Raw genomic sequence first — 13,820 nt, 5'->3', positions numbered from 1 at the left:
CAGATGGGCTTGGTGGTGCACTTCTATAGTCTGTTACTTAGGAGGCTGAGACAAAAAGATAACTTGAGTCCAGGAGTCTGAGGTTCCAGATTAGGCTGGTCAACATAGAAAGACCATTAAAAAAAAAAAAAAAAGGCAAAGGGCATAAATAGACATTTTTTATTCAAAATAAAACATATAGTTGGCCAATAAGCACATGAAAAAATGCTGAGTCTCACTAATCATTAAAAAAGTATAAATCCGAACCACTATTAGTGTATAATCTCAACTACTGGGAAGGCTGAGGCAGGAGAATTGCAAGTTCAAAGCCAGCCTTAGCAATTTAGCAAGACTCTCAACAACTTAGTGAGACCCTACCTCAAAATAAAAATTAAAAAGGGATGGTATGTGGCTCAGTGGTGAAGCATCTACAACTACAAAACTTTTTTTAAAAAACTGTTATTCTGGGCTGGGGGTGTGGTTCAGTGGTAGAACGCTTGCCTAGCATGTGTGAGGCCCTGGGTTCGATCCTAAGCACCACATGAAAATAAATAAATAAAATAAAAGGTATTTGTCCAACTACATCTAAAAAAATAAATATTTAAAAAAGTGTTATTCTACAAATTCCATCAGTATGTACAATTATAATGTACCAATAAAAATTGTGGGATCTGGGCGTGGTGGCTCACACCTATAATCCCAGCAGCTTGGAAAGTTGAGGTAAGAGGATCTTGAGTTCAAAGCCAGCCTCAGCAATTTAGTGAGGCCTTAAGCAACTTAGTGAGACCCCTGTCTCCAAATAAAATTGTTAATTTTTATTTGGAGACGGGGTCTCACTAAGTTGTTGAGGGTCTCGCTAAATTGCTAAGGCTGGCTTCAAACTTGCAATTCTCCTGCCTCAGCTTCCCAAGTTTCTGAGATTACAGGTGTGGTCACCATGCCTGATTAGAATTTGTGGCCAGGCTGGGCAATTTAACAAGATTCTGTCTCAAAATAAAAATAAAAAGGACTGGGGATGTAGTTCACTAGTAAGCAGCCCTGGTTCAATCCCCAGTACTACCAAAAAAAAAAAAGAAGCCACAATGGATGCCACTTCATACTCTCTGGAAAGGCCATTATAAAAGAAGAAAAAGACATTTTCCAGCCAGTGGCTTGGACTTGCTGTACTGTGAGTCAAGTAAGAGCAGTGTACCATTTGGAAATGAGCACTCTTGGCAAGAAAGCATGGTGGACGTGGCCTGAAAACTTTCATTCTCCACTGGTATTTTACATGGAAGAAGAGCTAGGGAAGCATGTAATTGATCATGGAGATAAATACCTTCGATCTATGGAGGTGCATAGCCCCACCCTAATTCAGGTGGAGCCATGGTTCACAGCCACAAGCCAGACTCAAGTTACCGTCATTGGGCCACATGGAGCAAGACAGTGGTTGCTGGATATGATCCGGAGTGTGGGGAGCCAGAATTCTTGCTGCCAGGCTCCAAGGCCTGGAGATGTTGAGGTGTGTCCAGAGCTGGCCCCTGACTGATCATGACTGTCACCACATGATGGAACCAGATACCTGGAGTCTATTATTGGCCACCAGAATGAGTGGGACCATCTCTCTTGAGGTTCCTCAGGGTTCCCCTTACCAATTGCGTGGTGATTTGGGGTTGCACGGAGTTAGCTGTATCCATAGTAAGGGACTGACTTCCTGGGAAGCTGAGACGTGAGAAGTCTTATTTTAGCCCTTGTTGAGAAAAACATGAAAGACCTGATAGAAGTTTTGATTTGTGGCTTATCTCATCTCTTTCAAGCTTCTAGGTGTGTGTCTGAAGGAAGTTTCCTAAATGTTGGAAAACTTTCCACTGGCAAAGATATCCAATAAAAGAAGAAAAACAGTCTGGTGAGGATGTGGAGAAATTCAAATCCTTGCGCATCACTGATGGGAATGTAAAATGGCAGAGCTGCCACCACCGTGGAAAATACTACGGTGGTTCCTCAAAAAGTTAAACATGGAATTACCATAGGATCCAACAAGACTTTTTTTTTTTTCTGGGTATATACTTGAAAGATTGGAAAGCACAGACTTAAAGGGATATTTGAACATTATTGTTCACAGCATTATTCACAATAGCCAAAATTTGGCAAGAAACCAAGTGTTCACCAATGGATGAATACAAATACAAAACAATGGTATGAACATACAGGGTATATTATTCAGCCTTAAAAAGGAATACAGTTCTGACACATGCTACAACATGGATGAAACTTGAAGATATTATAGGGGAAATAAACCAGACACAAAAGGACAAATTTTGTGTAATTCAGTAACAGAGGTTCCTAGAAGAACCAAATGCACAGAGACAGACTGTAGAGTGGCGAGTGCCAGGAAACAGGGAAGGAGATGATAGTAATTATTTAATGGGCTCAGAGGTTCTGTTTGGGATGGTGGAAAAATTCTGCCAATAGATAGTGGTGATGGTAGCACAACGATGTTAGGGCAGGGGCGTGGTTCGGTGGTGGAGTCCTTGCCTAGCATGCTCGGAGGCCTGGGTTCAGCCCCAGCCCCACTTAAAAAGAAGAAGAAGAAGAAGAAGCAGAAGAAGAAGAAAAAGAAGAAGAAGAAGGAGGAGGAGGAGGAGGAGGAGGAGGAGGAGGAGGAGGAGGAGGAGGAGGTAATGATGCTGAAATGTACACTTAGAAATGGTTAAAATGGCTGGGCGAGGTGGTGTATACCTGTAATTCCAGCTGCTTCAGAGGCTGAGGATCGCAAGTTCAAAACCAGCCTCAGCAACTTAGCGAGACCCTATCTCTAAATAAAATATTTGAAAGAACTGGGGATATGGTTCAGTGGTTAAATGCTCCTGGGTTAATCAAGTACAGATGGCGGTGGGGGAGAGAAAGAAAGAAATAGTAAATTTTATTCAATTTCCAAACTTTACTGCACACTGGAATCTCCTGGTGGGGTGGGGGTTGTGTTTAAATAAATACTAATACCTGGCTTCCACCCCCATCATTCTGAAATTATTATTATTATTAGTAGTAGTAATACTGGGGATTGAACCCAGGGGTTCAATTCACTGAGCCACATCCCTAGCCCTTTTTATATTTTATTTTGATCCAAGGTCTCACTAAGTTGCTTAGGGCCTTGCTGAGTTGCCTAGTCTGACCTCAAACTTGGGATCTGCTGCCTTAGCCTCCCAAACTACTGGGATTATAGGTATGTGCCATCATGCCCAGCTGAAATTTTTTATTTACTTATTTTTGTAGTGCTGGGGGATTGAACTCAGGGCCTCACACATCCTCGGCAAGTGCTCTACCCCTGAGCTAAATGTCCAGCACCTTGTCATTTTGATCTTGGTATGAAGTGTGATCTGGTCATCGGGCTTTTTTTTTTTGTACTGAGGATTTGAACTCAAGGCCGCTTTAACTCTGAGTTACATCCCAGACCTTTTTGATTTTTTTTTTAACCAATACCTTTATTTTATTTTTATGTGGTGCTGAGGATCGAACCCATACCTCTCACATGCTAGGTGAGGGCTCTTTCCTCTGAGCCACAACCCCAGCCCCCCTTTTTGATTTTTATTTGGATATATTGCCTTGCTAAGTTGCCCAGGCTGGCCTCCAACTTGCTATCCTCTTGCCTCAGCCTCCTGAGTTACGGGGATTACAGGTGTGTACCACCATTCTGGCTTATTAAACTTTTTCATGAGCCCTTTAGATGATGTTAATGTGAAGTACAGTGCAGTTTCCAGCCCAGTGTCCTCCTGTAGGTTTAGGCCAGGCTCCTAAACCTTCCTGAGCTGTTGCAATAGGGTGGGGAAGAAAGCCTTGACTTCCCCAGCTTTCAGCCTTGGCTTGGTTGCTCCCACTCAAAGTAAAGAAGAGCCCAGTGTCTGAGCCTCTTCCGTTACTCACAGCATTCATTACATTTTCTATTTAATTGATTTCCATGTTAATTCCATGAGAGAAGAAAGATGTCTCTTCACAGTGTGAGCCTAGATCCTTCAGGAGCACCTGGCACATAGCATATGCTCAGTTAATATTTGTGGAATGAGAAAGATCATTGTCCTTCTCTTCCATTGCTTCCCTGTCTCAAGTTCTAGGATCACTCTACAAAGAGGTCATCAAGGTTCCTGTGAATCCTTTCTGGTTGTTTTCACAGGATTTTTGGTCCTTTCCCAGATTCCCCCTTCTCTTTACAGGCTTGTTCATTCATTCACTTATTCAACAAGTATTTATTGAGTGCCTACTATGTTCCAGGCAGTGTGGAACAAAGATAGGAGCAAAGCAATTGCTCTCAGGAAACTCACCATCTGATAAAAGAGACAGTCAAATAACCACACAAACACAGTTATAAACTATGTGGTAACACTAGGAGACAGGACAGGGGAGTCCAACCTAAAGGGAGGAATGAAGGTCAGAGGCTTCCCTTGAGAAGGGACAGGAAGCTAACTATGTAAATAGGAGTGAAGAGGCAGTGGGAGCAGTCACAAGAGCAGTTCTGGCTCACAGAATACTCTGTGCAAAGGTCCTGAGGAAAGCAGGAACACAGTATCTTGGAAGGATGGTGGCAAAAATTGCAGGGAAGTTATGGGATATATTAGGCCTGCCTGAATGTAGCTCAGTCCAAGAGTGCTTGCTTGAGGCCATGGATTCAATCCCCAATACTGGAAAAAGAAGGAGAGAGAGAGAGAGAGTAAAGAAGAAGAAGAGGAGGAGAAGAGAGAGAGAGAGAGAAGGGGGAGGGGGAGGAAGGAAAGAAGGAAAGAAAGAAAGAAGAAAGAGACAATGTAAAGATCACTGGTCCCTGTAAGGAATATGTCCTGGATGAGTGGGCACGGTGGCGCATGCCTGTAATCCCAGCAGCTCAGGAGGCTGAAGCAGGAAGATTATTGAGTTCAAGATCAGACTCAACTACTTATCGAGGCCTGAGGCAATTTAGCGAGACCCTGTCTCTAAATAAAATATTAAAAAGGGCTGGAGATGTGGCTGAGAGGTTAAGTGCCCCTGAGTTCAATCCCTGATTACCAAAAAAAAAAAAACAAAACAAAACAAGGGACTCCTGCCCTTTTCCCTTAGTTACCACACTCTACCTCCCTTGTCCCCCTCCAGCCAGGGTCCTTCCACTTCTGTTTCCACTTCCCCCTCCAGTGCCCTATCCTTGGGTCTCACCCTGGTGGCCCGGTCTTTGTCTTTCCCAGACAGTGGCTCTTTCTCCCAATGCTTCTCCCTGCTCTGCCAGCCCCAGCCAGTCCCTCAGGCCCCTTGGCCCCTACCTGATGCCCCAGCCTCAGCCTCTGCCGCCAACCCAGGACCCTGGTTGGGTGGTCTTCTTCGTGTTGTGCAGAATGTGAAAGCCACAGCCCAGATGTGGGTCTGAGAGCTCTGACTCCTGGTGTCTTATATGCTGAGGCTTGAGGTGGGGAGGAGTCCAGGTGCACTTGCAGCCTGGATGTGGATTCTATAGGTTTGCCTCCAATGGGAGCCCACTAAAGGGAACCGCACAGGGTAGATGTGGATTAGCCTTTATTGTAGAGACCAAGTTCACAGAGGAAGGGTGGACTGTAATGAGGGTCAGAGTGGTGAAATGGTAGGAATGTCGACTCCCACAGGATTGCAGCAAGGGGAATGGTAGGGAGTGTTGGGTGGTGTGCCACTGGGGGCAGGGAGAGGGACTGAGGGAGGAAAGGGCTCCAGGGGCAGGGTGGGGGCAGGGAGAGGGACATGAAGGCACTGAAGGAGCCAGAGGCTGGTGGCTGAGGCCCAGGAGGAGGCAGGCTGGGACACAGAGAGTTTCTGGACTTCCTGGAGGAGCCCCGCGCAGGTCAGCCCTCCTTACTTTCGAGCGCCCAGAGCCAGGGCAATGATGAAACCCACTACCAGCAGGAACATGGCCACAGACAGCAGCACTGTGATGACCACCATGCCCCCTGTTCGGGCCATTCCCAGACCAATGGACTCCATATTCCTTCCTGTCAGAAGAGAAAAAGGGATGCCTTTGAGGGCAGGAGGGGCCCAAGGCTCCCCAGGTGCACAGCTTAGCTCTCATCTGGCCACCCAACCAATGTCCATTCTTTCAGTTATTCATCCATCCGACCAGCCAGGCAGTGGACCCAAGCACCCATCAAACCAAAGTTACAGAACATCTCCTAGGGGAGTCCCTGAGGATACAGAGGTGAGGACACCCACCCTACCCATGAGGAGCCTTTAGTTTAATAGTAGGACAGATGAGTCAACAGGAAGTTGCCACGGGCCTCTGTGGTAGGATGCAAAGGTGCTGTGGGGGCGCAGACGGGCAGCTAATCCACACTGGGGGATGGAGTGAGAGTGTCCCGGGAAGGTCTGTGGACCCAGAGACGGAGGCAGAGCGCTACTTACGAGGAAGCGTGGACATTGGGATCTCTCTGCTGGACTCGGTAGATGTCCCCTTCTCTACTCGGTAGGAAATACTTTTGGGATGGGGTTGGAGAGAGAGGAGAAAACGTTCAGTGAGTATCTGGGACTTAGGGAAAGAAGGACTCCAGTCTGCTCCCCAACCTAGCTTCATGGCTGTGCCTTCCCCCAGGAGAGGACACTTTGCACACCCTTTGGCCATCCCCCCGCCCCCCGCCTCGTGCTGACCAGAACCCTCCTAGCTTCTCTTCCGGCATCCCCATCCCTCAGTTGCTCCAGGCATGGGTCAGGTACCTACTAGTATTTGGTTCCTGGGAGGAGGTTTGTCACCTGGTATGCACGGAGCCGTGTGACTGTGAAGCCATTCCCACTGTCCACCACGCTCACCAGCTCCCTGCGCCCTCGGCATGGAGGCACTATAAAACTGGACTTCTCCACTGGGCAGGAAATTGGGAGTGAAAGTCAGGGTCAAGTTTTTGGAGGCTCCAGGGAGAGAGGGGCAGCTTTGAGTTTGAATGCCTCAAGAGAGGGTTTGACAAGGAGGCATGAATAGGGGAAGGGATGCCGGTGGGGCCCTGGGAAGAGGTCCCTGGGAACCAGGGGGATGCCTGGGGAACAGGAGGCAGACCTTTGCTATCATTGGCTCTTCGGACAGTCAGTGTGGCGTTTCCTCCTGTGAGATGACAGGGGGGCAAAGCAACTAGCAGGCTCTCGGTTAGCGCTGGGGACAGCAGACCAGAGAGGCTTGAGATGTTGAACTCTGCTGGGAGGCCAGAAGGGAGTTCAGATGGGCATCAGTCCCTGTCCAGCCGTCAGATCTGGTGCATCCCCCTGGGGCCACTGCTAAGGAAGCGAAATCCATCTCCCCTTTCTGCAGCCGGAGAGTAGAACAGCCAAGCCTGTGCGAGCCTGACCACCAGGTGGCAGGCTTGGGCCGCAGAAGCTGCATACTCTTCCAAGCTGCCCTGGAGCCAGACTTGGATACCAGGAGGCAGGCAGCGCCCAACCTTATCCCCACGGGCAGCCCTGGACGCTTTCCCACACTTCTCTGCCTCCTGGGTCTGGAAGAGGCCCAGGAATGTGCCCTGGATCCTAGTCTAATGCCCGGTCACTGGTATCACCAACCCCCACCCCTAGCCAGCCAGACCAGCTTCCCTTTGAGAACCTGGAAGGCCCAGGGCCCCCTGTTTAGACCTCTGAACCTTTCCCCAGAGATTGCAGAGACCTGCAGCCCCCGGAGCCAGTATAGCCAGCAGAATCAGGATCAAGGGCAAGGTCTGGACAGGCTGCAGGGATGCCATGCTGGACTGAAACCTGGATCCTGGAACAGGTGCTGGCAGGCTGGGGCTTCCTGAGGCATGTGAGGCCCTGCCCTGGGGTGGCTGATTTTGTCCTGGGGTGGGAGGAGCCGAAGGGGAATCCAGTCCAACCTGCCCCTTGGGCCCTATGGCCTAGGGGGAGTTTGGGACAGGTTTTTCAGGACAGAGAGCTGGCCTTCAGGCCAGAAGTGTGTGGGGGTGCCCTGTCTGAGTCCTAGTGATTAGTTGGCTGCAGAGGAGCAAGGTAAACCACCCCCTCTTCTGGGCCTCCCATATGTAAAGCAGTGTTCCTGTGGGCACCTGTGTGGGTCTAGAGCCTGGGGTGGGGGGCTGCTCTCCCTTGATGACAGGGGTCTTCCCAGGAAGGGCATGAATTCCGAAGTTGCCCTGGTACGTAGGAAGAGGAGAGTAACCTTGAGGAGCTTCTAAAAGGAGAGAAAGAGACTGATCACAGGGAGAGGGGTAGCAGAGCAGGGGGCTTAATTCTTGGTATTCACCGAGGCCCAGCTATTGCTGGGAGAGGCAGGGGTGACTGACACGTAGGCTTTCAGATTCCTCCTGTGGGTGGGAACAAGGGAATCCAGGGAAGACTTCTGGAGAGACAAGCGTGGGTGGGGTGGGCACAGTCAGCCTTGGGCAGCAAACATTTGTTGAATTGAGAATAAAGAAGAGAAAGAGGGCTGAGGCTACAGCTCAGGGGTAGAGAGCATGCTTAGCATGTCAGGTCCTGGTTTGATCTCCAGCGAGGCAAAACAATAAAATGGAAAGAGACCTGGTAAGAGAAAATGAAAAAAATTAAAAAAAGGTACATTACCCTTTCTATAAATTTTGGAGTTCAGAAAAAGAAGAAAAGAAAAGAAAGAAAATGAAAAAACAAAAGCAAAAACAAAACAAAACAATGACACAACTTATGACCACTCCCTACCCTGGGCCAGTGAGAGGGAAGTGAAGGAGGAACTATCAGCAGAAGGGGAAGGGGGGCCATGAGGGAGACAAGGATGCCCCTACTCTGGGCATAGGCCAGGGGCTCCTTGTGTTCCCACATACATAAGCTACAGCCATCCGAGTAATGGATGTTACTGGTTCCCATTTGTAAATGAGGAAACTGAAATTCAGGTAGTCACTTGTGGAAAGTAGAACACTGTCAGGAGAGGTTGTGGAATTCTATAAAGGCCTATGCTCTACAGAGATAATTGCTGTAGGTCTCTTTGCTCCATGACCCTGTTATCTTCCCCGTCTCAGAGAAGGCCAGCATTCTTGTATGATCATGAGGGGCTGGTGGAGCTGCGTTCCTACCTCATTGGTGGGAAGGGTGGGCTTCCATCTTGGGTGTGAATGGGGACAACAGTAAAGAGGACCCAGGCTGAGGGTAGAAGGGTCTTAGGCCAGAGCTTCTTCAAATTTACTGTGATTATGAATGACCAGGGATCTCTTGTCATGCAGTTTCTGATTCAGAGGGTCTGAGGCGAAGCCTGAAATTCTGCGTTTCCAAGGAGCTTTCAGGTAACACAGATGGTGCTCACTTGGACTTGCAGAGGATTGGTTTTGATACCTGCCCCCCAACACTTACTCTAGGTCTTTTCCAATGGAAGGCAGTGGTGGGGCTTCCCTCCCCCCCAGTTTGCCAGGATGGGCTGCCTTTTGGTGGAGAATTAAATTCTGTTTTTCCTGCTCCTTGGTTTTTGTCCCCTTTAGCTCAGATCCTACCCCTGCTTTATAAACTGAAAGAGGATCTTTCGCTCATGAAAGAGAACTCGGGAGAGAGAACGGAGTCAAGGGTGGAATGCCTGGGGAAGGGGGATGTTCCCGACACTACTCAACTTCCATCACCCCCTGGCAGGATGTTTACATTTGGGTTTGAGAGGTATCTTTTTCCATTTCAATCGTAACCAGGAAGCAGAAAGGAGAAGAGGTTGAGTTTATTGCAGGGCAGGTTGCCTTGGGTCCACCCTTAAGCTCCCATTCCCCATCTGAAATTATGATGAGACAGATTGGGGTAGGGCAGATCTCAGACCAGGTTTTAAAGGGATATGAGGGCCCTGTGCCTTTAAGCCTTCCCTTCTCCCTCCAATCCCCCCCTTCCCCACCCCAACCCTCCCCAGGTTTCTGGAGGAGCAGAGAGTTGCGTCTTCTCCCTGCCCTGCCGAGCTGCTCACTGGCTGCTCTGGAGGCTGTGCTTTGCGGTCTCCATGGAAACCATTAGTTGCTAAGCAACTGGAGCATCATCTGTGCTGAGCTCTCGCATCTAATTATCCCATCACAGCGGCCGAGAAGGGTTTGGGGAGCTGAGAGGAGGGGGAGGCCAAGCGCAGGAGCAAGAGGATAACTCTTTTAGCAGAGCAGATTCATTGACAATGCTGAAGTCATTTAAAGCCACAGTACCCTGTTCCTCTGGAGGATTCCCCAATGGCTTGAAGTAAGGGAATCAGGATCACACGTCTGGAGTCTCTCTCCTGGACCCCGTATTTCTAGGTGTCTCCCTTGATTCTTGATTCTGAACTTTCTCAAGTTCCCTCCTTTGCCTTCTTCTTCCAAATTTCCAGTTCAAGTCAACAGACATTTATTGAGTACTAAATATGTCACTGGAACTGTACTAGGACCAGAAATATAAAGGTAAGATGAGTTTCTGCCCTCAAAGAACTTAAGGTATTCCTGATTTCTTTGTTTTGGTCAGACTATATTACCTCTTAAAACAGACCTCCTCTTTCTGGACCTTCTGGACTATGGGGATGTGGCTCAGTGGTTAAGCACCCCTGGGTTCAATCCCCAGTACCAAAAAGCAGACAAACATGCACCTAAGGTCTGTCTAACAGGTTCTCTGTCCACAATGCCACTCCTCTGCTTCTTAGTCAATTAGAAAAACACATCCATGGGCATACAAGCCTCTGATGGCAACTGTTGTCCTGTTGAGGAATAATGCCATATGACTTTTTAGGCAAGTCACTTTGAGCCTCATTCTTTTCATCTCAAAAATGGAAATCCTCTAGCCAGGCGTGGTGGCACACACCCGAAATCCCAGTGGCTATGGAGGCTGAGACAGGAGGATTGCAAGTTCAAAGCCAGCCTCAGCAATGTCGAGGCACTAAGCAACTCAGGGAGACCCTGTCCCTAAATAAAATATGAAATAGGGCTGGGGAATGTGGCTCAGTGGTCGATTGCCCCAGAGTTCAATCTCCAGTAGCAAAAAAAAAAAGGGGGGGGGGAGACTGATTCCTCCCTTACTCAGGAGATCTAGCGAGATAAAATATGTTTTAAAATAAAGGTGCAGAAGGAGTTCTGGAGATCATTGTCAAGAACTGTAGGAGTACCCAGGGGAGGACTGAGGGCTTGGGCCTGGAGGTCAGATGTCATACTCATCACATGTTGCTCTGTTGGGAAGTGGTAGGTCCTCTCTTCTTGACATCCAAGGTTAGAAAAGGCTGTGACAATAAGAAATCCTCCTCTTCAGGGATGGATGCTGCAATTCCAGCAGCTTGGTAGGCTGAGGCAGGAAGATTGAAAGTTCAAGCTCAAGATGGACAACTTAGTGAGATCCTGCCTCAAAATAAAGATAAAAAGACTGGGGCTGGGGCTGTGGTTCAGTGGTAGAGCACTTGCCTTGCATGTGTGAGGCACTGGGTTCGATTCTCAGCACCACATATAAATAAAAAAATAAAGGTTCATTGACAACTAAAGAAAAAAAATAAAAATAAAAAGACTGAGGATGTAACTTAGTGCCCTAACATAGGCTTCATATCCTATGCCACAAAAACAAACAAAAACCAAACACACAAAAACAAACTCCTCATCATTCAGGGTTGGAAGGACCTGGTTGCTCCATTTTTTTTTTCCTAATGTAGCCTGTGATTTAGTCATGTACCCCAAACCTTCCAGCTTTGTGATTTGAGCCAAGTTATCCACCTTATTGCTCTGATCTGTAGTTTCCTCTTCTGTATAAAGGGTATAAAATCTGTCTCATGGGAATATTGTGACTATCACTCAAACTAATTTATTTAAAAGTGTTTAGCACAGTCTCTGGTTCAATAAATACTAATTTAAGTAATTCATCTTATCCTTTCCTTTTTATCAACCCTTATTGCAGATAAAGACTAGAGGCACAGAGGCAATAAATGACTTTCCCAAGGTCACAGAGCAAATAGGAATGAGGTGGGATATAATTCAGAATTCACTTTTCCAGCCTTGTCATTGATGCAAAAAGAAATGTTTGGGATGGGGAAACTAGTTTGAGGGGAAAATGGCTGAGATATGGGCATTATACAGCAAGGGTGTTAGCTTTTCATGGTATAGCCAAAACACCTGAGGGAAAAACAAGAGGAAAGATTTATTTTGGCTCATAGTTTCAAGAGGTTTCAGTCCCTGATCAGCTGGTTCCAAGGCAGAAACATGGTGGAAGGGCACAGGAGAGGCACCATGAACCATGGTGAACCTCTGTTCACCTTGTGGCATCTGGGGAGCAGAGATAGAGAGCAGTAAGAGAGGAAGGGGCTGGGGACAAAATAAACCTTTCCAGGGAACACCCCCAGAGACCCCCCTTTCTCCAGTAGGCACCATCTCCTACAGGTTCTACCACCTCCCCATAGTCTATTCAGTCAGGATGATTAATCCACAGGTGGTCAGAGCCCACATGATCCAGCTGATTCCCCAAAGTTCTACCTCTGAACATAGCTGCATCAGGGACTGAGCCTTCAATGCATGGCCTTTGGGGGACATTGCAGATTCAAACCATAACACCAAGTATCCCACAGGGTACCAGGCACGTAGGAACCACTTGTCTACTCGTTGAACAGTTCCTTTATGGTAGGTACCTTGCTAGGTGCTGAGATCACTGAGATGACAGGATGCAATTTCTGCTCCCAATTTTCTGAGTTTTGAAGAGTGAATCAGAGTCAGTGGTACTCAAGTAAGTGGAAGAAGGTAAACTAAAGAGAGGGAGCAGCATATGAAAAGGCTCAGAGATATATGTTATCCTCACACCTTCTGGGAACTGTAAATCAAGTATCTTAGCAAGGAAGAAATATCCAAAGATGGGTCTGGTGAGAGCTAGAGCCACTCGCTGGGCCATCAGGGGCTTCGTATCCTATGCCAAGGAGCTTGGTTTTGACCCTCAAGAAAAATGAAAGCCTTTGAGTGGTGTGAGTTGTGTCAAGATCATTCTGGCAACCGTGTGGAGGATGGGTTGGCAGCAGGTTAGACAGGAGGCAAGAAGACGGGGTGAGAAGCAAAATGATCCAAGTGAAAAAAGAATTAAAAAAATGTGGCCAGGCAATACGCATGGAAATAGAGCGAAGCAGACAGATTGCAGTGGTATTAAGGAGAGATGGACTGGAATCAGTGATTGAAGAGTATGTTTAAGGAAGGAAGAATCAAGAATGATTTCCAGCCGTATGGCCGAGAACAGATTTGAAAGGAGGACGGGGAGAAGAAAGTTCACGGTGGATCTGCTAATCTGAGGTGTTGTGATTGCCAGGCTCCATGATAGCCCCTAATAATCCTGTGTGCATGCGTGTGTCTGCTCTTTCTCCGCTCTCTCTCTCTCTCTCTGGTATTGGGGATTGAATTTGAGGTGTCTACCACTGGGCTACATCCCCAAACCTTTTTATTTCTTATTTCAATATAGGGTATCACTAAGTTGCTGAGGCTGGCCTCGAATTTGGGAGTCTCCTGCCTCAGCCTCCCAAGTCACTGGGATTATAGGTGTGTGCCACCATACCTGGTGTTATGGTTTGGATGTGAGGTGTCTCTCGGAAGCTCACATGTGAGGCAATGTAAATGGTTTAAGAGGGGAAATAATTGGGTTGTGAGAGCCTTAACCCAATCAATGAATTTCAGTGGTATTAGGATTGGATTAATTGGTGATAATTGAAGGCATGTAGGGTATGGCTGGAGGAAGTGGTCATTGGGCGTGATTTGGGGGTATATATTTTGTATTTGGCAATTGGAGATATCACTCTCTGCTTGCTGATTATCATGTGGGCTCCTTCCCTCTGTCACACTCTTCCACCATGATGTTCTGCCTCACCTTGAGCCCTGAGGAATGGAGTCTGCTGTCTTTAGACCGAGACCTCTGAAACCATGAGCCCTCAAATAAACTTTTCCTCCTCTACAATTGTCCTGGTTGGGTCTTTTAGTCACAGCAGCGAAAAA

General features: G+C 47.6%; 1 protein-coding gene across 2 annotated transcripts; it reads right to left on the bottom strand.

Annotated features, from left to right (window-relative positions):
• Positions 1–5,473: 5,473 nt before the first annotated feature.
• On the bottom strand, positions 5,474–7,870 carry Upk2 (uroplakin 2). 2 transcript variants are annotated; one of them, XM_040285334.2, is made up of 5 exons: positions 7,583–7,870; positions 6,986–7,120; positions 6,656–6,794; positions 6,343–6,413; positions 5,474–5,936 (listed from the first exon to the last, which is right to left on the bottom strand). In XM_040285334.2, the coding sequence occupies exons 1-5, from the start codon at positions 7,656–7,658 to the stop codon at positions 5,800–5,802; spliced, it is 558 nt and encodes a 185-aa protein (XP_040141268.1). In that variant the 5' UTR covers positions 7,659–7,870; the 3' UTR covers positions 5,474–5,799. The 2 variants fall into 2 exon arrangements, with proteins under 2 accessions (XP_040141268.1, XP_005328399.1); XM_005328342.5 differs by having other exon boundaries at positions 6,986–7,117; positions 7,583–7,865.
• Between the last annotated feature and the right edge of the window lie 5,950 nt (positions 7,871–13,820).

Source organism: Ictidomys tridecemlineatus, chromosome 4, assembly GCF_052094955.1.
Source record: "Ictidomys tridecemlineatus isolate mIctTri1 chromosome 4, mIctTri1.hap1, whole genome shotgun sequence".
NCBI lineage: Eukaryota > Metazoa > Chordata > Mammalia > Rodentia > Sciuridae > Ictidomys > Ictidomys tridecemlineatus.
The sequence above is the reverse complement of the archived record's forward strand: the minus strand, read 5'-3'. Positions and strand labels throughout refer to the sequence as shown.